Genomic DNA, 24,699 nt, shown 5'->3' with positions numbered 1-24,699 from the left:
AAGTATATCTAGAAGAAGTCAGTCCTAGACGTTGTCCTGATCTTGCCTACTTGATGTTGCTGGTCTTATCAGCAAGAAAAAGAGAAGGGGCAGTCTTGTCTGCCAAAAATGCAATTGCACCTCATTCAGGCTCTTTGATAGTAATTTATCCAGTGAACACCTAGTGCTTATACAATATCTGTGAGTGGCTAGTGTGCCTGTAAGATGAAGGTTTATTAGCAGTGTGCTATAAGTTCTAGATATTGTACATTTTATTTGAGACTTTCAGGTGTGATTTCACAACTGAAAACTGGGTTCATAATCTAAAATGTAGACTGGACTTCTAGCAAAATCGTAGATTTGGAACTGGCTAAAAAGGAAACTTGGATATACTGATCAAGTGTGAAGAAAGAATTGACAGTCATGCCTCCACTTAGTAAAGAAGGTAGTGATTATCTACAGCTTACAGTACTGTTTTTCATTATCTTTATTTTTAAGGACTTAATTGACTATGTAAATCTATGAACAGTATGTGCTTGTGTATTCCTGCACGAGGCAATCAGTGCTGTTCTGATATACTTGTGGTAGAATTTGCTATCAGTCTGCACTGAGATAAATAGAAGTGGTTATAAGACAGCAATATAGTAAAACAGGCAGAAAATCCTTTCTGGATAATCAGCCATGCAAATGTAAATACAAAATAAACAGAGATGGGAAGGGAAAGCCCAGAGTTCTAAGATAAAATGAAATCATTAGATTTGGAAACCCACCATCCTAGGGCATATTTTCATGCTTGAAATCAGCATTTTATTCTTTTGCAGTGAAATTTCCAAAGCCTTTAAAAGATGAAAGGTTTTTAAATAACTGAGCAGCAGTGAAAGATGGTACTGCTGCAGCAGCTGTAATGAAAGAGCTATCAGCCCTGTAGCTAAATAGCCTTTGGGCTTTTGGATTACTTTTTCAAAGATCAACCTTTTCCTTTTAAAGGGAAAAAAAAAAACATACACAATTACGTAGGAACAAGGCAACTCAGGTAAAGCTCTGTGACTTTTGCCTCTGGAGGCCTGATTTCAAATCCTGATTAAGTCACACAAGTCAAAATAATTTTTGGAGGTCACTACATGATATTTCCGCAACTTGCAAATTCACCCAACAAGATAACCCGCTTGTGTAATGGGTCATGTGAGAGAATGGAGACCCTTAATGGGTGCTATTATCTGTATAGGGACCTGTCTTTGGCAGAACATTGAAGATGGATCAATGACATGAATCTCCTCTAAGTAGATTTACTGTTCAGGATCCAAGAGTAGAGACGTAATAAGAAGGCAAAGGTAATGTCACTATTTATGACAGCTATTGAGCAGTCAAGAGGTAGGGAAAATGTCCTGTCAGTCACCTATATCAACAAGCAGAATGGATCAAGAGCAAGAGCTTGGCATACTAGACACCAGGCTATGTTTGTGGGAAGTCCTGAAGGCCCGCTCAGTCTGGGCCCAGAGTCTTTAAGAGCTCTGCCTGGGTCAGTGTACGACCTGCTCTCTCCCAGCTAGTCTGTATGACACAGTCAGCCTCAATGCAGACAGAATGACCTGAGCCAGAATTTAAAAAAAAACAAACAAAACAAACAAAACCACAAAAAAAAAAAAAAAAAAAAAAACAAATTGACAAAGAAACAAACAAAAAAACCCACAAAACAACAACGAAAACCCAATCAAACAAACAAAACCAAACAAAAAACTCCAAACAAACAAACAAAAAACTTTTGAGGGAATAGTTTAAATAGTTTAGAGGAAATTATTTACATCCTCAAAACGGAACAGCTCCAGCACACTCCAGAATTAGTTACTTTATCAGACTTCAGGGACAAACTTTTTAGCAGAGCCTGTTATGATAAGATGATGGGTAATCGTTTTAAACAAAAAGAGAATAGATTTAGACTAGAAATAAGGGAGAAATTGTTTACAGTGAGAGTGGTGTAACACTGAAACCTGTTGTCCAGAGAGGTGGCAGGTGCCCCATCCCTGGAGACATTCAAGGCCGGGCTGGACGGGGCTCTGAGCAACCTGATCTGGTTGAAGATGTCCCTGCTCATGGCAGGGGTTGGACTAGATGACCTTTAATGGTCCCTTCCAACTCAAACTAGTTAATGATTCCATGATTGCTTCACAATAAATGAATTTCAATATTTCACTCTGGGGTAACAGACCCCCTCAAAATTACATCCAAAATGCATCCATGCAAATATACGGCTGAGATTCCTACACAGAGGGATTACAATTGCAGTTAGTTGTCTATTTGCATTTCTGTATTGGAAATTGTATAGGTGTTTTTGGAAGTTTGGTTCCAAAAATTTATACCTTAGGCTGCTATCATGGCTACAGCAGTGACTCAGAGTGAGGGGCAACGCTGAAATCAGTGGGTGATTTCATTTAACCCCTACTTTATTCTAGGAACACTAGATTCAGCTTAGACCTGCACTCATTTTATGTTTCATTCATCTCTCTCCAGTGTTGCCCTCAAGGTCCTCAATGTGCTCTGTATGCTGAAGGATGAGTCCTGATCTTCCACTAACGTAGATTCTGTTCTCTGCCTTTGGTGGGGTTAGTCTAGAGCTAACACCTTGGCAAAAGACATTTGAATTGGTCATGCAAGTACAGGAACACAGATACAGAATGTTGTGAATCTGCCTGTGTTTTCCATGCAGTGCTACAGGTTTTATGGGAAATGATTCATCCAGCTGAAACTGGAGAGGACAGCTGAAATGAACTGGCCAGGACACTAATGCAGCCTAAATGATGGCAAAAAATCCTTCTTCGGCCTTCATTTCTGAAAGTGTTTCTCCTCTAGCTTATTTTGTTCCTGCAACATCAAGGCATCTACACTGCTGGTGACCAATACACCAGATAAAATCATTCTTTCTGGGCTAACTATGGACAGAAGTAACCACAAGCATTCAATTATGATATCAGTAATCCTTCCTTAGTTTTCAGTGAAAGACACAGTCTGATTGATCCTAAATTATATGGACAATTACCCTATACTAAATTGAAATATATTATTTTTTTTCTCTTTTACATCTTAAACTTGGAGAAGGAGAGTGAGGTGGCAAAGCAGGAGACTTATTGGAGCTCAGAATTTGCCTGTGATGTAAGGAATTCTTGCTGTGTAATTAATGTTTTCAGTGGGAGTTCAGAATCCCTGTATTGCCAAAATACTTCAGAGTGACGTAGCCCCCTCCAGTTTTCACAGAAAAACAGAGACGTCCAACAAGAAACCACAAAGACTACAGGTAGAATGAGAGGAGGTGTAAATGGTAACTTCCTGATTATTTCTGGTTTCCCTCCTCTAGTATAGTTGACTATAGGAGTTTCCCAGTGGTACTTGCACTAATAAAATTTAATATGCTGAGATTTTGTTAGCAAAATCCACTTTTCAGATAGTTGATTTGTTGCGGTAATCCATGTCCCTTTGGAACATTACTAGAGCTAACAACTCTTGCAACTCTGTGAAAACAAAACCCAGTAACACTGCTATTTTCTCTTAGTCAAGGGAGAGCCTAACTTTTTATTCCTCTGTTTTGAAATGAAAAGGGTGAAGTCAAATGCCAGAGTCCTTTGCTTTCAGTTGAAGTTGTACAGTAAGCTTGTGTGAAGGCCAATTAAACTTACAGATTTAATTAAGACACTAATAAACACATCCAAGTCTATATTGCCCCTCTAACTCTCTGGAAAGCACAAACTACCATGCCCCAGAGGTTTGGATCAGTAAGCATTTTCAACAGGAATAGTTTGTAGTGGAAAAACAGTTCAGCTCAATCATTTTGTTCCACAGACAATTTGACTTGCTGGTATTAAATACCCATTATAGTTCTCCTCCTACTCTCAGACAGACGTTCTATTTCCTGTAACAGCTCAGTCTGTTAAAGAACAGCTGACTGCAAAAAACAATGTGCACCCAGACCAAAACCAGCTGAAATATGAATATAGAACTTTACTAAAGAATGAAATAATGTTGTGGAGTCCAGTGGTTCTACACTGGGGACTAAAAAACATAGTGGAAGGATTTAATGTCAGCATACAGTATCAGTAATCAAGGACTAGGTGATTGAAAGCTGATATATTTAATAAGAGTCTCTGACTTCATACAGTCTTTCCCAGCTGAGAAAGTGTGCACATCCTTGAAATGGTGGGGCCAGTATTTAATAAGTGATGAAAATATGACTCAGTGCTGTTATAAAGAAATAAGCTTGGCAAATTCTACTGGTAGCAATGCACTTCCCACATACTGTATGCAACAGAAACCCAATACAGTTTTCTTCATATCTTTTATGTCGTCTTCACTGAAGGGAGTTCACATAACAGCAAAATGCCATTCCATTGTGATTGTCTAGTTTCAGAGAAGTTCAAACAGCTATTTTACATGTTTTCCCTTTGTTCGCAGACATGGTTATAAGGCAGTGCTTCTAGATTTCTGCTCTAACTTTGTTCTTGCACAGGTTGCAGCAGCCTTAAGTCACACAAGTCAAAATAGTTTTTGGAGATCACTGCATGATATTTCCGCAATTTGCAGATTCACCCAACAAGATAACCCATTTGTGTAATGTGTCATGTGAGAGAATGGAGACCCTTAATGGGTGCTGTTACCTGTATAGGGACCTAACTTTGGCAGAACACTGAAGATGGATCAATGGTAGGGTTCTTCTGCCAGACTCCTGCCTTTACACAGTCTCCCTGAGAAGTTCAAGGCAGTCAAGACATATCTTTTGCAGGAGCGTGTGCTCTCATGGCTCTGAGGTTGAGCACTGCTTTCACTTGGGAATCTTGATCGTTTCTGGAGATTTCACCCTCTTGTCAGGGAGATCAGGTAGCAGAGCAATGAACTGTAACTATACCCAAAGTTTTTCTAAAATAAACTAGGAATTGCGAATCACCTGGATCAGAGCAGGTGTACTTGGGTGAGGACGTGTACAGCAGATTCAACATAGTCTTTTTTAGCAGGGCTGAAAAAGCAACCTCTGCAGACTCCGTCTTTTCAGATCTGCCTGCCCACTTCCCCTTCTCTCTTCTGGACTCACTTTCCATTGCTACAGTTTCTTTGATTCTTTCTCAAGGGTTCTGTGTTGCAAACTAGTGTCTTCCCTTGTTGTTTCTGTTGTCCTCACCGAGGCAATCCTTTCTCAGTTATTGGCTCCATTTAGCTCCTGCAGAGAGTTCTGTACAAATTGTCAATATTTCTAGATCAGGGCGGAATTTTAATTTGCTCTTTCTATCACTACACAACACACAGAGCAACTGGGCAACCAAGGTACACATGGGAATCTTATCATTCTTCCCACTGCCCACATGTGATGAATCTTGATGACATTATTTGCTTTTATCCTGCAGTGACCATATAGAAGAATAACCTGTCTGGAGCATTATCTGCCCTGGTACAGTATCCCTGTGCATTTGCCTTCATCCAGCTTGGTCTTGCTTTTCTCATGAAGAGACTGTGAGAAAAGGTTATAGATGTGAACGTGCACATAGAGAATAAAGGCCTATATGTACATATGGAATGCGCATATGGAATTTGTAAAATTTTATGATTGAGGTAACACAGTAAGAAGAGCCTTAAAAATAACTCCTTGCAGGGAACAAATGAGCTTAAAATTTGCCTTCTTCCTCAGTACTTTAAAACAAAAGAAACGTGATTGTCAAAACAAATTATCTTTAACAGGAGCAACTGATCAAGTGCCACACTTTCCTTAGTCAACAATTCAGACTAAAGCTGAGTTGAACTCTCCAGTCTCTCCTTTGCATCCATCTGATCGTGCCAGTTACAAAATGGAGAGTATTTCAGAGCAGTCATAACAAGCAACTGTGGCTTGGAGTCCCTTTAAGACTATAAGAATGTTGATGTTTAGAAATCCTACTCAGAATAAGAGCAAAGGCATCTGGAGTCCTTTGCTTAAGCCATTCAGGAGCAATTTTATTCCATTGTTCCTAAGACCATAAAAATAAGTCTAGTTTATTTTAGGGTTTACAATTTGCTAATAAGAAGGTTCGGAGTTTTGTATCTTTTTTCTCCCATCTCTGTCCTTTTGTCTTGAATCAGCCCTGAGACCTTAAATTCCTGCTTCTTATCACCTGTCTTAAAGACTCAGGAAGGCCGAAAGATCATTTCAGGTCACGAGATAAATTATAATATTTCTTGTGATGCACTAGAATGTCTAGACTGAAATGCTTATATCTCTTTGTCATTTCTTAGTCATTATGTATATTAAACTTCTAATTTTTCCCAGGGAACTTCAGAAAATGAGCTCCTTATTATATACTTCTCCCAATCTGCTGCCCCATCCTAGTCAAGCAAAGCACTTATGCATATTAGTTCATTTCTGCTGGTAACAATAATATTGACCATTGACTTAAACAGAATTACTTGTATGCCTTAAATTATGCACATACGTGAGTACTGGATTAAAAACCAACCAAGCAAAGACAATTAATTAGATTTTAAATACTGAAAGATCTGCAAGGTGGAATCTTCAACCTTAGGATAATAATGCATGAAGTCTGAATTCAGCTTTATGATGGGTAACAGGAAACGTGATCCTTTTCTTGCTCCTTCTGCGAATGCTGAAGTCAGATGGATACATGCTGTGTATGGACTTACTTGAGGTGTATGTGGAGACCAGCTAGGGATTTCTCACATTAAAATGTCCTCTTTTCATATGTTTATTGACATGACATGCAGCAGCCTCACATCATTGAAGCTCCAAGCATATCAGCAGATTCAGGACATGTAGGATTTCAGTGCTATAGAAGCAATCCCATAGTTTACCCCCCAGGTTGGAAAAAGTGCTTATGGAGCCTGACATATACAGGAAATCAATTTAAGTACTCTGTGCCTTTTTACTGTACCTTCGGTTTTGGGCCCCCTCATTGTAAGACTTCTGGGGCTTCTTTCAAGCATTTATAGTTTTGCAAAAAAAAGTTAGAAATTGTGAATAACTATGAGTAACTTCCTTATTAAAAGCAATATTAAAGACAGTGGGGAAAAATTAATGTATTTATCACAAGTATTGCATGAAAAAACCAGTATAACACAAGCAGTGTGCTGCTCAGAGGTCAGAGAAAAATACAGTGTGCAAGATTTGCTACCAGAGCCAACCAACAATTCTAAATTTTTGCAAATTTTGGGGTTGGTTTATTTGTGTTGTGATCTCAGTAGTCACAGTCCAATTACTTAAGAGTTGTTTAAGAGCATGACCACTAAAGAGAGAGTTTTCAGGTGTCCTTAGATCTTTAAGGAGAAGATGAGAGAGAAAGGAGTCAAACCTTCACATCGAAAGTCCTGTGCTTCTCTGATTACTAGCAAGAGTTTTCAAGGCAAAGACTGCAAGTACTGCAGAGCCAAGTTGTTCCTAAGACAAAATCAGCTCAGCAGCTGAGAAGTCAACCAGTAGAGAATGATTCATTGAACAAATAGTTTCTTTTTTATTTGCAGAGCAGCCTCAAAAATCATGCTATTTCCAGTTACAGTTGTTAGTTAGATGCTGCCAGCAATACCCATTTTTTCTTTTGGGATGAATGTTTGGTTCCTCAGCTATTTCTGTTGACATATCATATCTAGCAAAAGTAAAGATAAACAAATGAATCTTTTGAAGTTTTGCTTCTTCACTATACAAATTTACCTGGACACTTTCTTGGAAATTCACCCTCCCTTAATTACTTCTGAAGGGTTACATTGGTTTTACGAGACCTTTTTTGTTCACTGATGGTATGAATGAAAGGCATTTAGTCAGTCTGTGAAGTTTCAGAAACAAAACAAAGTTTTAAGTATCATGAAAGTACCGTGAAGATATAATGGAAGCCAAAACAATAATTGAAGAGCAGGAGTACTTTCCTCTCTAGGGCACATAGTCCTTGCCTAAGATGTAGGATTTACTGTCTATATTGTAGATTTTTTTTTTTAATTTAATATTGTAAATAGAGCTGTAGCTGTGAGTATTGAAATTCCATCCTCTGTTTATTTTAATTGGTTTTATACCTGAGTTCCAATTAAAAAAAAAAAAAAAAAAATAGGGAAAGCATTTTTCCCTTACAGTGCAAAACAGGGCGTCATACTATTACAAAAAATGTTTCTAGTGTCATTTAACATGGAGTTTAAAGTTGTAGTTCCATGAATACATATGTAAGTGAAATGCATTCACCCAGATGTTCATGGGAAGAGAAGGAAAGAGGGAGAGGAAAAGGAAAATTTATATATCAATCCAAACCTCTTTACTTAGTAATTGATCAGTAATAAATATCTAAATCTCACATTAGTGTATGCATGGCCCTTTATATATCACCTGAACCATGTCTGTCAGGAAGATCTCTTGATCTTTGATCTAAGCTGAGGAAATAATTTCTATACATCCTTAAAGTTATGAAAGTGTTTTTCCTGAAAAAGCCGGTTTTCAAAATGAAAACTTCAAGCAATAAGGTATACTCAGTGGCTATTTAGTGTTGCCTTTTCTTTCTGCTGAGTCCTTCTCCCAGTATTCTCTGATTTTATTTCCCCATATCATTACAGCTAGGTTTCAGCTAGAGATTTTGCTGCTGGCCATAACCATTACATTTGGCCAGATCATCTCCTGAGGAGGTGAGTTCCACAGATTGGTTGTAGGCTGCATAAAATAGCATTTCTACACAAAATTTTCAAATTTACTGCCCTTTAATTTTATTGAGTACTCTGTCTTCTTGATTAATGTTACTCTATGAAAGGTTATACGCTTCATTATAGAATACTTGAAGCACTTGACTTGTATTTAAAGAAGGCTATCATAACATTCAATAGTAATTAGAAATCAAGTAGCCATTCATTCAAGAAACAGAAGACTAGCCCTGGTGTCCTAGCTAACTTTCCATCAAGCTTCAGCTCTCCAGTATTGTACACTGAACAAGACAGGCTTCATTTTTTAATTGACCTTGCTGCTTTCCCGTGACTGCTGCTCTTCTGTGATGGATTAAGCTTTTTCTTTAACTTTCAGTTATTTTTGAAAGATGTGTGGCACAAAGTGTCAGGGTGTAGATGTGTGAATTGTAAAATCAGAAGAATTTAGTGAATTGTGTCTACTCCTTCCATTAAGAGACTGAAAGACCTCCACTATGTCCTTGGTGGTGCTGAACCGTTATCTTACTAGATAATACGCCTCTGACATTATCTTTGAACTACAATGCCTGTGTAATGAATGAGATACTTGCAAAATGTGCCAGACTATTATCCCTGGGAAAAAAAAAATCTCTAAACAGGTAAAACATGCATATCTCCTGTGACTTTACTAATATGTCTACACCTAGTTCTGAAGACCCAGAAGACAGAGGCACAAAGGTCTGTTTATAGAAATAAACAGACTTTTTGTTCTTTGGCCTCTACTGAAACTGCTGGTTGTAGCTGTAATCAGCAAACTACAGAATTAAAAATCTTGGTGTTGTTTCTAGGACATTATCTGTATCATTGAGAGAAAGTCTTTCAACTGGAGCTTGAAACGCCATAGTCATTGTAGCAGTTAAGCATGCTTGACAAAGGAAGAGCTCTTCCCCAGTACACAAGGTCCATCAGACTTCAAATATGCTGAAATACCATTTTCTCATCATGATGCTGAGTGGTTTCTTTTCAGGACCCAGTAAGGCAAGGTAATATCCCACTTTGCAGGTTGGAAAGCTGAAGCGTATTAAGCCAAAATGATGTCCCCACAGTGCAGGAGAGAGTATGTATGAGAACATGAGAAGGAATCTAAGACCCTTATCTCAGGTCGCTGAGAGATGACATATTAATGTTCAGAAATGTACCAGCTTTCTCACTCTTGAGAGTAGTGAGCTGTGTTGAGATGTGAGCTGAGAAAGGTTAGGCAGTTTGACTCAGAAAGCAGAATTATTTCCATAAATTACAATCTGCAGATTCCAACCAGTGCTGTGCCTAACAGTTGTCTGATACGTGCTTAAGTTGACATGAGGTTGCAATCTCCTTGACTACTGTAGCTGGAATATTATAATTCAGACCTACACTGATAGTCTTTGTTCAGAACTGTATATTTATTATAGAAGATGATCCACCTTTTCTGTTGAGATTCCTATTGAGAATAAGAAGCACTCAGGGAGAAGAAGTACAGTCAGTGACCAGAGAGCTGAACTGTGTATCAGGAGTTGTACTTGTCTGTCCTAGAAAGGTAACCTATAACTGAACCCTCTTGTGTTTACTGTAGACAACACTACAAAATATATGCTGCATATCTCATTTTCTGCACTCAGTAGTATGTAAATGGTAACACTCCTTCTGATCTTGTCATGACCCTCTGCAGCCTCTCCATTTCAATAGCATAATTAGGAGAAAATCAACTGTACCACCTAAGTTATGTTTGCAGAAAAAGCCTCCGGCTGCAGTCAACAGGCCATGTCTATGCATACACACATGATTAATAGCTACATATTCACAGAATGATGATAAGCTTCCAGTAAGCAGTTTCAATCAAACACAGGTGCAATGTTTTTAATGATGATTTTATGGAGAGCATTGTTTAGTTAAGGACAGTCTATCCTGGACTTCTAGGATACTTCCATTTTGAAGGACACATTTCCAGATATTTGGAATGATGTGATCTTAGTCAATAATTTAGTATTTCTAAAATGTTGATATGTTGCTATTGCTGTTCTGAAGAAATCTGTAAATCTGTTTTTTTATTGGGGTTTTTTGTTGGTTTTTTGTATGTTTATTTTACCCCAACTTCTGCCAGGCAGCCTGTATCTCTGCATTTCTCCTGCAGATGTTGTTCAAGAGCAAATAGTAAGCTCACAATGTACTGTCTCCTATTAAAGGGATTTTTTTAAACACTATTTACCAAATACCTGATGTTATATCAGCGTATACATTCCTGTCACCTGTGGCTCAGTCCCACAATGTGTGAAATAATCTCGTCTTCTACTAAAGAAAATGAGATATAAGAGCATCAAACATAGGGAGTCCAGCAACAGAGAGACAGTAAGTACTCAGTTGTCTGATAAATACTGATGGCTTCTTGAGAAGCTGTGACTGTCTCTGCCTCTCTGTTACATGTTTGACTGGGCAATAAAAAGGAGATGAAAAGCTGACCTCCTAAATGTTCAGTTTGAGAAGTCCCAAATGCTCTGCTGTAGCAGAATGCAGGTCTGTTTTTCAGGACTAATTTGTGCTGATGCTAGCTTGTACAATCGTTATGCAATTGTGCAGGCATTGGGAATAGCCAGAGTACGCTATAGTCTCTTTATATGTTTTACCTGGCCATGATGGAAGCTTCTTGCCTTGTAGAAATTTCTCGTTGACAGATTTGTACAAAAGGACAAGCACCTGAATTCTGTACCCCGCACCCTGGCATTTGCTATTTAGGATTCACTTGTACCACAGCTTTACAAAGTTCTGCTTTTCCAGCTGATGAAAAAGACTTGTCAATAGAGAAATACTGTACAGCTGAGGCTTATTTATTACCATCTATCATAATTAGAAGGAAGTCATGTCATCATTGTGCCTGTGCTGGTAAATTCTAACAGTTTTTCAAAGTCATCCATACTTACTGTTTGTGGGGATTGCTTTTTATAGGTAGTGGTGTTCTTTACAGAAAAGGGAGTATGTTAGGTCTCATTTCTTTACTCAATTCCAGCTTAGGTAGTTACGTTTTGCCTGCCTGATTTCTCCTCTGTGATTTCAGGTGAATATTTGCTTCCATATTCATTCACCATGATGTTTTGGTCTCTATAAAGCACTGATGTGTTTCACACTAGAGGTGTCTACTTTTTGGTCATGCGGAATGAAATCTAGCTTGCCAACATAAAGAATAATCAGTATTATTTATAAACCAACTGAACAGTTCTGTGCAAGTATTCAAAGGGAAACTGGATAATATGCTTAGGGAATGATAGAGGGACTCCTGAATTCCTGAAGGGAGTTGTTCAGGCCCCCACTTCTGACCACCAAATGTATTAATCCTGTGAGGAAGGAGCTGATTAACTGTTTTCATAGGGGCAGGCTTTGAGTTTACTTTTTAATGAGTCTACTTTAGTTCAGTCACAGCTGAAGGAGCTCCAAGATAGAGCTCTGGATCAGCCCATTGACTGTGGACTATTGCCAGACAAGGACTTTGGTGACAGTACTTTGAAGGAAAAATCAGTAACAGACTTCCATCCACAAAGAACTGATTATGTTAGTGTTACTGTCCTGCCTTGTCTTACTGAAGGTCCGAAATTCTTTTCCTGAGTTGCTATGAATCTTGAGTCAGATCGCCTCCCCTGAGGTGTGTCTCAGTGCCCACGTACGGAAGAACATTTCTTCTGTGATCACAACAAATGCTTAGGTTGCAAAGCAGAGTGCATTTTCCTGGAAGGAGAGGACAACATAAGATTTTCAAAAGCATGATAAACAAATGAACTTGGGCTGCTTTATAATTTTAGGTACTTTCAAGTCTGCAATTTATGTTCATAAACCATTGGTAGTGCTCCTGAAAATGTTAGCATCATTAAAGAAAGAGATGGTGGTTATGTCTGGCTCAGGAGATAATTGTTCATTAAAATAAAGAAGAGACTGATATTTTTGATACCTTCATGAAAGTGACATTCTGTTAAAGTACTCAACAACTTTCCAATATTTTGACCTGTGAAGGTGATTTCAATATAAAATCGTGTTTATGTACAAGATGCTTTTAGAATATATACAAAATGCTCTACACGTAATACAGGTTCTGGTGCTAAAACAGTAATTTGCCTGCTTCAAATGCAGATTCATATCATAGTGTGAAAGCAAGACCTATGCTCATGTCATTCAATTTACCTTCTCAAAGCCTCTGAGTGTTCAGTTGTGTAGAAATCACATTTTGAAGGAGAGATCTATGCTTCAAAGGGAGAAAGGAAGTTTGTGAGAAAGCTTTAGAAAACATTTGAACAGGTCAGGACATGGTGGGCCTTGAAAGAATCTTCCTCAAAAGCACACAGCTACTGCCCTCACTGTGGGAAACTGTGAAGATGACCAGAGCCTTGCCAGGGAAAGATTAATATTTGCCCACAGTTACTACATGCTCCCCTCTAAGGTACGTGTATCCGTGCTACAGATGGGAAGTAAATGTGATCTGACAACACACTCTGGCAGTGCTTGGCAAAAAAACAGCGATATTTTCACTGGCAGCAAAGAATCACGTGTGTGTGCAGTGGTTAGAATAGAAGTTTAGAGGTTGTTGGGTGGACCCATGTGGTGCTGTGTGTGAAGTCCAGAAACTGACAGTCTGCAACCCCGAGCATCCAAAGTGCTAGTATGGCACATGGTTATATCTCAGCTTACATTAATCACTGCCGGTAAGGAAACTGCTAGAGGAAAAAAAGCAATCAAAGTCACATCAGAAAGAACATACACAAACACTTGCTATGATTATGTGTAAACCAACCACAGGCTCTGTTTACAAACCTTTCCATCTGTTCCTTTGCCTGATCATTTCTGCTTTCCCTCTCTGTCTTCTAACTTTCCTTCATCTTTCCAGATGCAGGACGCTATGGGCTATGAGTTACCATGGGTGTATTTTGTCAGTCTGGTCATCTTTGGATCCTTTTTCGTTCTAAATCTGGTTCTTGGTGTGTTGAGCGGGTAAGCTGACAGTTTTGGTGTCCTTTTTCCAATGCTATAGGGCAAGACTCCATAATAAGGGTTGTTCCCTGTCACCAGGATTCTTTCAGAGGAATTAAAAATCTGAATCCAAGGAAGTTTCATATCAGCTTTAAAATATTTTGAAAAAAAATGTTCAAACATTGCAAATAACAATACAGGTAACAAACAAGGTGTTGTTGTCTGACAAAGAAATTCAACTTCAGGGCATTAGAGATAGCTAACGTTAACCTGTCATAAATTTCCAGAAAACTGGCTATTGAAAATCTTATTGCTGGTGACTTGGGATCTCTTTGGCTGGAGCCTTGCAATGCTCAGAATCTGAGCTTGTCTCACTAATTATCATTCCACTCTTCCAGGTCAATGATGCCATAGGAAGGGACTGGCCCTGGATCTATTTTGTTACACTAATCATCATAGGGTCATTTTTTGTACTTAACTTGGTTCTCGGTGTACTTAGCGGGTAAGCAGTACCAGGAAAATGTTTTATTATTGTTTATTTTTTTCAAATTTGTATTTCTATTCTTACTTTCCGGTTACTAAAACAACAGGCAGTGGCGGGTTGATATCAGGAGCCTTAATAAAAGCCTGAGGCTATTGCTGTGCCAGTAGCAAAATACGGCATTCCTAATGGCATGGAAGGAGTCTTTTGACTAAATCGAAGCAATATAAGACAACTTTTTGCCTTTAACATGTTCCTCTACCTAAAAGCTCTACCTGTACTCTGTGGGAAGAGGACAACACTTTGCTCCCCTGTGGGTGAAGCACACCATTCACCATAGGAGGGGATCACAGTAAAATCTCTGGAAGAGTCAGTGGGACTGAAGGAGGAATGAGAGCATGAAACAATTCACTTCACATTTGTGGGATGAGACTTCTGCCAAATTATGTCTTCTCACATGAGAATTTTTCACATTGCTTAGTATCTCTGAAGCCCAGCCTTATGGGAGACTATTTTCCCTGGAGAGTGTCTTGGGCACGTTTCTTCTTCAATAAGCAGAAGAAACTGTTGTGCAGATTACAAGCCTAGCATGGCGCAGGGAGAAAAGGTCATTTCCCTCTGACCTTTTCTAAGGATTAAGAGAGAAGCAGGATAATTCCTTCTGGTGTTTATGCAACCCTAAGACATCTAGACATTTAGCTGTATTTCAGTTCTGCAGCATAACCATCACTGAAAAGCATCATTTTAGTATCTTTGATTAAAAACAATTGATATTGTCCCCAGTAGCTGAAAACTTTATTGCACCTGGGGAGCCACATAATTAGAGGAATCAAGCCAGCAAACATTCCTCGCAATATTTTTTTTTTAAGTTCTCCTAGAATTAGGCTTCTAATTCCATATTTGGGCATGACCGGGTGCCTACAGCCATTCTGTGTACCTGGATAAATATGATATGAGGACATTCATGCATCCTCTTTCTCTTTGTTTCTAACATCCTGCCTCTTAATGAGCTCTAAATAAATTTGGTCAGAGCATGTACCTGTTGCCTGAGCCCTGAGTCCCCTGTCTTTTAATCATAAGAGAGGGAAAATGATCTCTGAGCAGAAGAAAGAACTTGATGCCTTACAAAAACTATGTCCTCAGTACTTGGGCCAACAACATAGGAAGGGGGCAGTAGTAGGACTGGAGAAGAAGATCCACCATTGGCCATCCTGCAAAGGCACAGGTAATAAGCAGATCTACAGGAGGTGTTAATACTGTCTTCATTGCTCCGTTGAAGGAGACAAGCAGAAGAGAGCTGATGCAGAGAGAAGGGTTTCCAAGCAGTAACTGGAGAAGGAAGAAATCTCCGGTAATGAAGTGTGAGGCAATAGTCTGTGTTTGGACATCTGGAGAGTGATAGTCTCGGTACAATTTTAAAACATAAGCTACTCATTTCTCCAAGTGGATACTCTGATCAGCAGGTGAGGATGTCAGCAGTAATGGAGGATGATGACCAGCTGACAGAGGGAAAGTGATCTGTTGTATCAGAAGTTCACTCAAGAACCATATAAGATAGTCATTAAAGATTATATAGTACCTAATTGGATGAACCGTGCTTGTGAGCCCAGCCCTGAGGAGTGCATACTGTTGAAGCAGTGCTGATTCAATTTACCCACACTCAGATTTGTGTCTGTACATATTTAAGAATTGAATTTCCCCTCTCTTTCATTTTTCAACTCAAGAAAGTGTGTTGAGGCCTTGATTTTCCACCTCCTGACAATACTGCAGCTAGACCACCACAGCTAGTGCTAAGAGATGGAAACAGTCTGTAGAGAGAACTGAAATCAAAGATGAAGTTCACCTTGTTTAAGCTGTGAGTCACTCTTTCTGGCTGTATTCACAGTGTTATGACAGCTGCACTGTTTCTGCAAATTTTTTCCCAACTGGAGAAAAGTAAAAAGAAGCTTAAGAATCCATGAAAAAAACCACAGAAATGGTGGGAGAAATGTTCCAAATTTTCTTTGGACTAAATAAGCAGTTCTTAAACAATTAACTTTCTAAAGCAGTTCTAAATTCTGCTGAGTTGCAAAGTATCTTCACTTTGCAGATTCAGCTTTTTTGAGAGACTTGCTATTAGTCTGATCTATGTAGATGATCCACCTTTGCATTCTATGTAGATAAAAAGCAGTATTCCTGGGTATCCTTGTACATCCATTCTGGGCATCTGTGATTTCTTCCCATTTATTTATTTCAGGAACTTCACCGAGCATGTTGTGTAGGTAGACTTCATCAATGACAGATTAGCTTAGTTTTTTCAATCACTTCTGAATACGTAAGTATAATTAATTGTACTCACAAAGACACTTTGATTGCACCTGCAAAATCAAATGCTGAGTTGTGCTCTGCCTAAGGAGCTCATCTGTAATTTGTTTTTCCTCAGGTATGTCATCCATTCATGGTCCTTCTGGTGAATTTACTAGTCACATGCTAAACTAAATAGTATGACAGATTATTTATGTGTAGAGCTATAATCCTCTTCCTGTCTTCACTGAGCCCAATATAAATGTATTCCAAAGGAAATACCCAGCCAGAAGATCACACAGTACATCTCCTGAAGTTCATGCGAAAGGATTTCGGATCATTGCTGTGAATAGTGAAGTCCCTCTTAGAGGTCTCTTGAGATCAGAGATGTTCACATCTGTGTTATCTGTTTCAGTCAGTTACTGAGGTAAAAAGAAGGACAGTATGGGTTCAACTTTCAGAGCTACTACCTAAGCATATTGATTTACATTTCTTTTGTATTTTGCCTAGCAGTGATCCAAATCACAGGACTCAAGCCAAACAAGCAGTTACCTAGTTACTAGCTACTTCTCATGGAGGCAGGAGAACAGCCTTTCCTTCTTGTTAGAGAGGATCCTGGAAAGCTCATTTGGCTGCTTTGGATGCTCTTACTGCCAAGGAAGAAGTAAGAGTAAATGGAAGGCTGTCTATTGTTGTATCTCCTCCTCGAGCAGTTTTTGTGGATTTTCAAGACTTTTTCCCAGTCTTCCATCTCCTCCATCTCCTCTTCCAGCCTTCGCATTCCTTGGTGTACTTGTCAGGGTAGATGAAGTTTGAAGCCTTGCATTGCACTTTTAGTAGTAAGAAAGAGTTTTGAACAGCTAGACATCTGCTGTTTTGCTCTCTTTCCATCACTCCTCTAAAAGGAAGGGATCATGTTGTGATCACATATAGACAAGAATTACCTATATTTCATCATCAGGATGGGTACAAAAAATTTTCTTCTGGAACAGCATAGAATACGGAGCTGGGTGTTTATATTTATAATCTTGACCGACTCTAACCCCACACAGAGAAAACATCTCTCCAGAATACTCTGCTTTTTGGTATTACCATTGGCAGGTGTGTCTTATAATTTCCTATGAGAGGCAAAGGGAAGTGTCACAAACTGAATTCTGCTAAAAACAACTAGATTCACTGACTCTTAAACTGATGTTCTTTTGTTCACTGACAAGAGATAGATTGCTTGGTAGTTCTGAAAGCCTTTGTCGACCTTATCCTGATGTGATATTGCAATCTTTTTTGAAAAGGCCATGTCCAGACTCAAGATGGCATTTCCATTTGGAAGCTTATTTGGTCCTTGGCCTCCCTGCTGAAACTGCAAACAATGACCTTTTATTGCCAACTGTGATGGTGGCAGAAGTAATGTGCACACCTGCCTGCAATAGGAACTGGACTGAGGTCACAAACTCATTTCACATGGGATGGTAAATGACCATTGGTAGTAATTCTTTATCATGAACCACATTTGCCCAAGTACAGGCTGGCATTCCACATGGGATGTGGTTTAAATTGCACAAGCAATTTCCTGAGCCACCTGTTCTCGGTGGAGCACAGGAATAGATAATTTAAATAAGTTTTCTTCTTTGTAGAGTCATCTGAGATGTGGAATATCATACACTGTACAGACAAAAGAGATGTGCAACTGCAAATCATTTAGACTAGATGACCAAAGTATTTTCAGTTGTGCCATTAAAAAGCTAGGTAACAAGTTCCCTCCTGTGCAGACAGTCAGTGCAAAGGCATGAAGCTAAAATGTCACGCTGGTTTAGTCAGTTCTCAGCCCAGCCCGAGTCCTATCTGGGAGAGACAGTAAGTGGGGACTAAAAAGACCCAAGTAGACACAAAGCTTAGATGCATCTAACATAAATGATCCACTTCAGTGCACAGTAGGAATTTCACTTTCTGTAAGCTGGGCTGTTTCATGATGTTTTCCACTTCAGTTTCTAAAACAGCCCTTTCAAGTTAAATCCATGCAAAGCTAAATAGTTCTCACTTGGAGTTGAGAGCTCAGTCCCTTTCAAAAGTGGACCCATTTGTTCTAGAGTCTAAAATACCATTTTAGGAGCCAAAAATTAAAATATTGGGAATTGATTTATCAAACAGGCTTAATAATAAAGTCTTCTTCAGTGACTTCTTTTTTTGAGAGACCATCAATTCATTAGTTTTGATAAGGCACTATGTCTGACCCAGAGGAAAGATGTAACCAAAGCAGAAAAAATAACTGGTATTGACTGGATTTTTTAAAATTTCTTTTCATAGTTTTTTTTATTGTTATTGTTGGGGAGTTGTTTGTTTCTGAGAAAAAAATATTTTTCACTCTTGCTGTGCTTGCAATAGCTGTTTCTGCTTTGTGACTAAGTCTGGTCCCAGGGTTGACTGTGATCTACCTTAGGGCATTGTGACAGGGTGATGACCACATAAGCATACTTCGTCACATATTTTGTCTTGAAATGAAGGCATCATCCTACTTTCATTCTGCTGCAGTGCTGGTTTTGTGCAGAACTCATAATAATAAAAGCCTGACCCAAAGCCCATGAAGTAAATGGAAATCTTTCAGTGCGTTTTGGACAAAACAGAAGGGAAGTGAAGTACTTCATCATCACTGTTAGAAACTCACTAACATTTTGGGTAGGATTTTCATAATCCTAATATTATGCCACCAAAATTAGTAGTAGTTTTCCTCTCTCTCTCTTTTTTTTTTTTTTTTTTTCCCCAGGAGCAAACCTAAGGCAAATATTAGGTCGTTTGGGGTTTTTTTGTTAGCTTTATTTCATTTTTTAAATCCAGTCACTGCTGACAGTCATCAGCAAGGGTAATGGATAATACATTGGAGAGAATGACTGCACCTCTCATTTCTATCTGCTGTGCGTGCCTTGTGTAGCAATCTGTTTCAGCAGATATAAGACTTAATGCTTAAGTACTCTTGGGCCAGCACTTTTCACAATCATTAAGCTTACTTTTTAAAATACAAGCACTAAAACCTGGTCTAGAACCACATGAGAATCTCTAAACAGAGGTAGGTCAGCATTTCCAGAAAAAAATAATGCACTATAGGTGTCTCTGAAAGAGAGGGAAAAACGGCACCACAGGCAAAAAGAAGGCAAAATGAGCACCCGGTTTCATAACTAAGCAACACAAAATACTTATTCCTGTGCCCTCTGTTTTAAGGCTATATTCCCAGTAGTAGTCTTTCACAAAACTATCAAATGTCTACCCTAGTTCACTTTCTGGTAGAATATGTCAAGTTCGTTTACCCAATTTAAGATTTGAAAAATATGTTTCATGTCAGATAACAGCCCTGAATGCTGAAAGTCTGAAGTAACACATTGAGGTCTGATTTTTCAACTGTATTGTCCAGTACTGTGGGTGAAATTGCCCATAATTGTGTACAGAATTGTGAGTACCATTAATTACACTTACAATTAGCCCATTTTAGTTATGATGGCACGTATAATCACAAGAACAGGTTGAAACCTGGCTAAAAGTTAGAGCCACCATCTCCCTCTCCAGATGTCAGACTATTGTCAAACAGTTCATCATCGAATAATCATTATTCATATAGGTATTTATGGACAACTGTTGGAGATTATCAAGTGGTAAAGAATATTAGAAACTGTATGGTATTGTACATAAATGTTACATATGTGTTTTATTTGAATTGTCAATCAAATGTTGAGAATGAAAGGATAAAAAAAAGGTATTCATCTCTTCCTAAGCATTGGTAAAAATGTGGGCACTCCAGCTGTTTTTACATGTGTATCTAGCGAGGATACTTCATTCTTGTGTCCATCTTGAAAGAGTAGAGAAAGCTGGGTGTGCTACACAGGATGTGGAGACTTTCTAATGGAAATCAGTCTAACCCATTGTTTTTCAATCTCTTCCTTCCCTCTGCCCTTGTCCTGTCCCTCCCTCCCTCTTGCTAGGGAGTTTTCCAAAGAAAGAGAGAAGGCTAAGGCTCGGGGCGATTTCCAGAAGTTACGGGAAAAGCAACAGCTAGAGGAGGATTTGAAGGGATACTTAGACTGGATAACTCAAGCAGAAGATATTGACCCAGAAAATGAAGATGAAGGCATTGATGAGGAGAAGCCTCGAAACAGTAAGCAATTTTCTTCTGTGTCTCTCTGTCTCTCTGTGCTTTTAGCAAGGGAGCCTGTGCCCACCTGCTGTAGTGCTGAGATGGCTTATAAAGAAGAACAGGATCTTCCTGAGACATTCACTGTGCTTATACATGATTCCAGTTTAATTTCTGTAGGAAACTATGGGAGGGAGAAATGCATGTACAATATTTTATATTGTTGTGCAGATCCTCAGTTTCTTGTCTATGCTACTGATGGAAGATCCTGATATTAAACAGGAAAAGGATTAATACTTACTGTTAGAAGTCCACTACTAGGATAAGTTTAAAAATATACATCTGTCTTCTATTCATTTATTTAATTGCAGTTCAGTGTTGCAGGCTGTTGACACATGGTTAATTACTTAGAAAGCAAAGGTTTCTAGGCAAATCAGTGCTACAGTATGGGAGAAGGGCCAAATCAGCCCTGTTGTACATTAAGTGAGCCATCTGTAACTCCATTGAAGTCAGCGGAATTGTGTTTGCTTTTGCCAGGCTGGAATTAAGCTCTCAGACATTTCTTGTAAGGGAATTATCTCTTACTCTTTTGTTCTGGGGTTGAGAAGATGTTTGCACAAAGTGAGAATTCACCAACTATCTCTTCTTAGTAGAAAACCTGAAGAAGGAAGGGCTTGAAAAAAACAATGATTCCCCACATTTCATTACCTGCATTGAATCTCCTCCTTCCACCTCCTCTTTTACCAACACAGGCTATGTAACATTTCAGAAACACATACCAGTTGCCATTGCAGGTCCCACACTTGGGAAATGTCAGAGTTGGAACCTTTAGACAGTTACACAATTAATGAACACTGGCTCTACTCTTTGCTTTCATTCCTGAAATGTGCATTTCCTTAGTTTGATTTTGGAAGACATGTAACATTTCCTTGGAGATCTCCCATCCTACCAAATAAGCAAAATCCGTTGAATGATCCAATTAGAAACGTATATTCTAGTAACAGGAAAATTGGACATGGTAAAGTTGTGCCTAAAGAATAAAGCACTATTAGTATCAGGTGTTCATGATCTTTTGGGGAGGAAGCACTCCTCCTTGTTGCTGATGGAATATTTAAGTTACTTTAGAAAAGAAAACGTAAGGTCATTAATATCAGGTGATACCCATGACACTCAGGTTTCTGGACTTGAAGGGGTCACCAGGGTAACTTGCTCAGACTTTCCCCAAATTTTTATTATTTTTATTTTTATGTTGGTGCTTCACAGGGCATACAGGTTACTTACACAATTTAACCTCAGTAATCACTCAGAAATTAATTTCTTATTAATCGACAAAATTTGCTACTATGTGCCATGTAATACATGGCAGGTGATGTATGGTGATTCAAATTAATTTATTTGTAGACAGAATTTCCTATTTAAAACAAACAAACAAAAACATCACTGTGATGGTCTCTGGTTGGTTTACCTTTATGTCATCTGAATGGGGAGGCCAAGGACTGGGTTGACACACAACTCCACTGAAGTCACCAGAAGGCTTTCCCTTAACTTCAGTTGGATCATTTTTATCACATTTCTTTTTAGGGACCTGCCTCCTAAAGAGAAGTGTAGCTATACTGCTAAGGTAGTGTGATGAGAACCTGTCTTGGTTGCTAGCAGATTTGAAGTTTTACCTTTTCAATTAATACAGACATAATGGTGACATAAGAGTTTTGGGATGTGTCAGCTGTAGATTCATTGCATGTGCTGTGGGGTGGGGTTAATCTAGATTTGAGCTAATAAGCTCCTTTTATGGGTGATGATGTTAAGAACTGAAAAAAATCTTCAGGTTGCTTTGAGTTCTTCCTATTCAGTTTAATAAGGCGAGTTTTGTAAGGCATGGTTTATAAAATTAGTCGTTTTACATCTGACAAGTTCTCTACAGTTTCTCACCATTGGCTGTTAATGACAGAATTACATACTATTAGCAAACTGACTTGTTACCCATTTCTTTTCTGAACTATTAATGAATACACTGTCCTCAGTGCAGTTGGCCCCAAGTCTCAGGTCTAAGGGCAGTGGTTGCAAACTAGTCCCTAAGTACAGAGCATATCATTCTCTATGACACTGTGGCTTCATCTAACAGTTTTTGTTACATGACAGACCAGGCTTGGGAACAGATATCTGCAATGCATAGTGCTATACAGTGGAATTATACAGCAATTAGACTATGTGGTATTCAAGAAGAGACCAGACAATGCCCTCAGACACATGGTGTGAACTGTGGGTTTGTCATATGCAGGGACAGGAGTTGGACTTGATGATCCTTGTGGGTCCCTTCCAACTCAGGACATCCTATGATTCTACACCTCGTTGAGAGGAATTGCTCAGGATGTGAAGGAAGGTGGTCATGCTGACAAGTCTCTGCACAAGATAATAGCAGAGACAAGCAAACGAGTCACTCTATGCCTGTTATTCTGACGTGTGTGCTCCATCTAGAGCATGCTGTTGATAGCAGTATTTGTCTTAGCACCTATGGCCTGCATCTATGAATGCCAAATTAATCCTTTGGTGTGCTATCCAGTGCTGTACCTTGGCCTTCTTCCCACCACAGGCTTTTTTGACTGTGGAAGTAAAGGTCTCTTTGCTGCCGTCCTTTGGTAAGAAAGCAAACAGCCTCTGGATACAGACGGTAGAGAGCAGTGTTTCAACCCCCCAACCCCAAAGCCAATCAGAACACCTGGATGCATGCCGCCATCTAGCAGAGTTGTGAACCTTACCTTCTGGCCCTTTGTATTTCATAAATTACATTCATTTTTCCTTTCCAGTAGGTTGTTGTAATTTACTTTTGCACAATTGCAGGTACCATGTTGTTTAAACTTTATTGTATTTATTGATACTTCTGAATTTCAACCTTTATTCAGGTGAAAAGTGAGAATGTATTTTCAAAGAGCTTGCAGATGTCCTCTCCTAAGATGTCATATTCACTTCACTGTTTGACGTGCTTATCTGTCATGTATGCCACCTGGGAAGAAACTCCTGATATACTTACTGTACCTACCTGTGTGTTTCCACATCTTGCTTATCCTGCTACGTATGAACATACCTTCTGCAGAACCATCTCAGCCAACTCACGTGCTGGAGACTACTTTACTAACCAGCTCTGACAAGGCCTGTCTGCTCTCCTGATGTTGAGTCACATTGTAGCTGTGTTGCTCTTGGGGCTTGGTAGACCTGCTAGAAAATTACTTGAATGAACACTGTATAACGAAATCAAAAAGAGAAGTTGAGTTCCTTTCCTTAATATAATAGTGTCAGCTTAAGACAACACCACAGAAAAGCTGCCATGAGTAAGTGACAGGGTGTTTTGCTTGTTTTTTTTTTTTTGTGTGTTATCTACTGTGTTGAATATTTTGGCATTCATGCCAGCAGTTAACCACCAGTAGGGTTAAACTGAAGGGAGAAAGATGATACTAATTCTCTTCCAAACACCATCTACAAAACAAGGTCAAACTATAAGAGACAGATGGTGCAGCTCAGGCATGGTTGTAAATGCCTCAGGAATCCCTTTGGTTTAATTGCCTCCAGGACATTTGAACCCCACCTACTAGCTGTGCTGAGCTTGCATTGCTGACAGTCCAATGTCTTCCTTGTCTTCTTGTGTTTAGCTCTTGCTGAAAGAGCTCAGATGCCTCATATGTGACTTCAGTGTGCTTCTCCCTCAAGTAATCTTCAAAGTTCATTGTCTTCTTTCTCAAGTACAACATCCTGAACTTCACAGAAGAGTGTTACTGCCCCTTTCCAAAACACTTTGTTCAGTGACAAATTAATTATAATGTTGACTTTTAAGGTGTGAGTCCTGAGCCTTTCAGATAACAATTCACTGAAGTACACAGGGCAGTTCAGACCCCCTAAAGCTGTTCTTTTAGTTCAACAAACTTCAGGGGTTACCTTCACATCAGTTATGTTGCACTAATGCTCAGGAGATGTGGCCTTCTTCATGAACTGACAGTGACTCACACTGTTACTTCAAAGAAATCACATCAGTTTTTGCTTCATCGTATTTCTCCTTGGAGGTTATTTGCAGGTTAGGAGTTTGGGTTTTCTTATAAAGAATATCAGAAAAGTTCAGAAGTTGAGTTAAAATATACTTATTAAACTATAGTCTCAGCTAATGTCAATTCTGAGATTCAGCAGTTTACACCATCTGGGCTCTGACCCAGGTAGTCTACGTAAACTGAATCATCCCAAACACAGAGAACAT

The 24,699-nt window shown here is 39.0% G+C and overlaps 1 protein-coding gene across 20 annotated transcripts in view; it reads left to right on the top strand.

Annotated features, from left to right (window-relative positions):
- Positions 1-24,699, top strand: part of CACNA1C (calcium voltage-gated channel subunit alpha1 C) — a 490,018-nt gene that overhangs the window by 323,226 nt on the left and 142,093 nt on the right. For 18 of the 20 annotated variants that reach the window (XM_082047656.1, XM_082047663.1, XM_082047666.1 and 15 more), the window contains exons 8-9: positions 13,980-14,083; positions 20,311-20,483. In XM_082047656.1, coding sequence (XP_081903782.1) covers positions 13,980-14,083; positions 20,311-20,483 — 277 coding nt within the window. Of the gene's footprint in view, positions 1-13,498; positions 13,603-13,979; positions 14,084-20,310; positions 20,484-24,699 lie in introns of all 20 variants that reach the window. The other 2 variants (XM_082047665.1, XM_082047661.1) reach the window with 1 other exon arrangement.

Source organism: Streptopelia decaocto (assembly GCF_964273445.1).
Source record: "Streptopelia decaocto genome assembly, chromosome: 1".
NCBI classification, from domain to species: domain Eukaryota; kingdom Metazoa; phylum Chordata; class Aves; order Columbiformes; family Columbidae; genus Streptopelia; species Streptopelia decaocto.
Note: the sequence above shows the minus strand (reverse complement) of the source record. Positions and strands in the feature narration are given on the sequence as shown.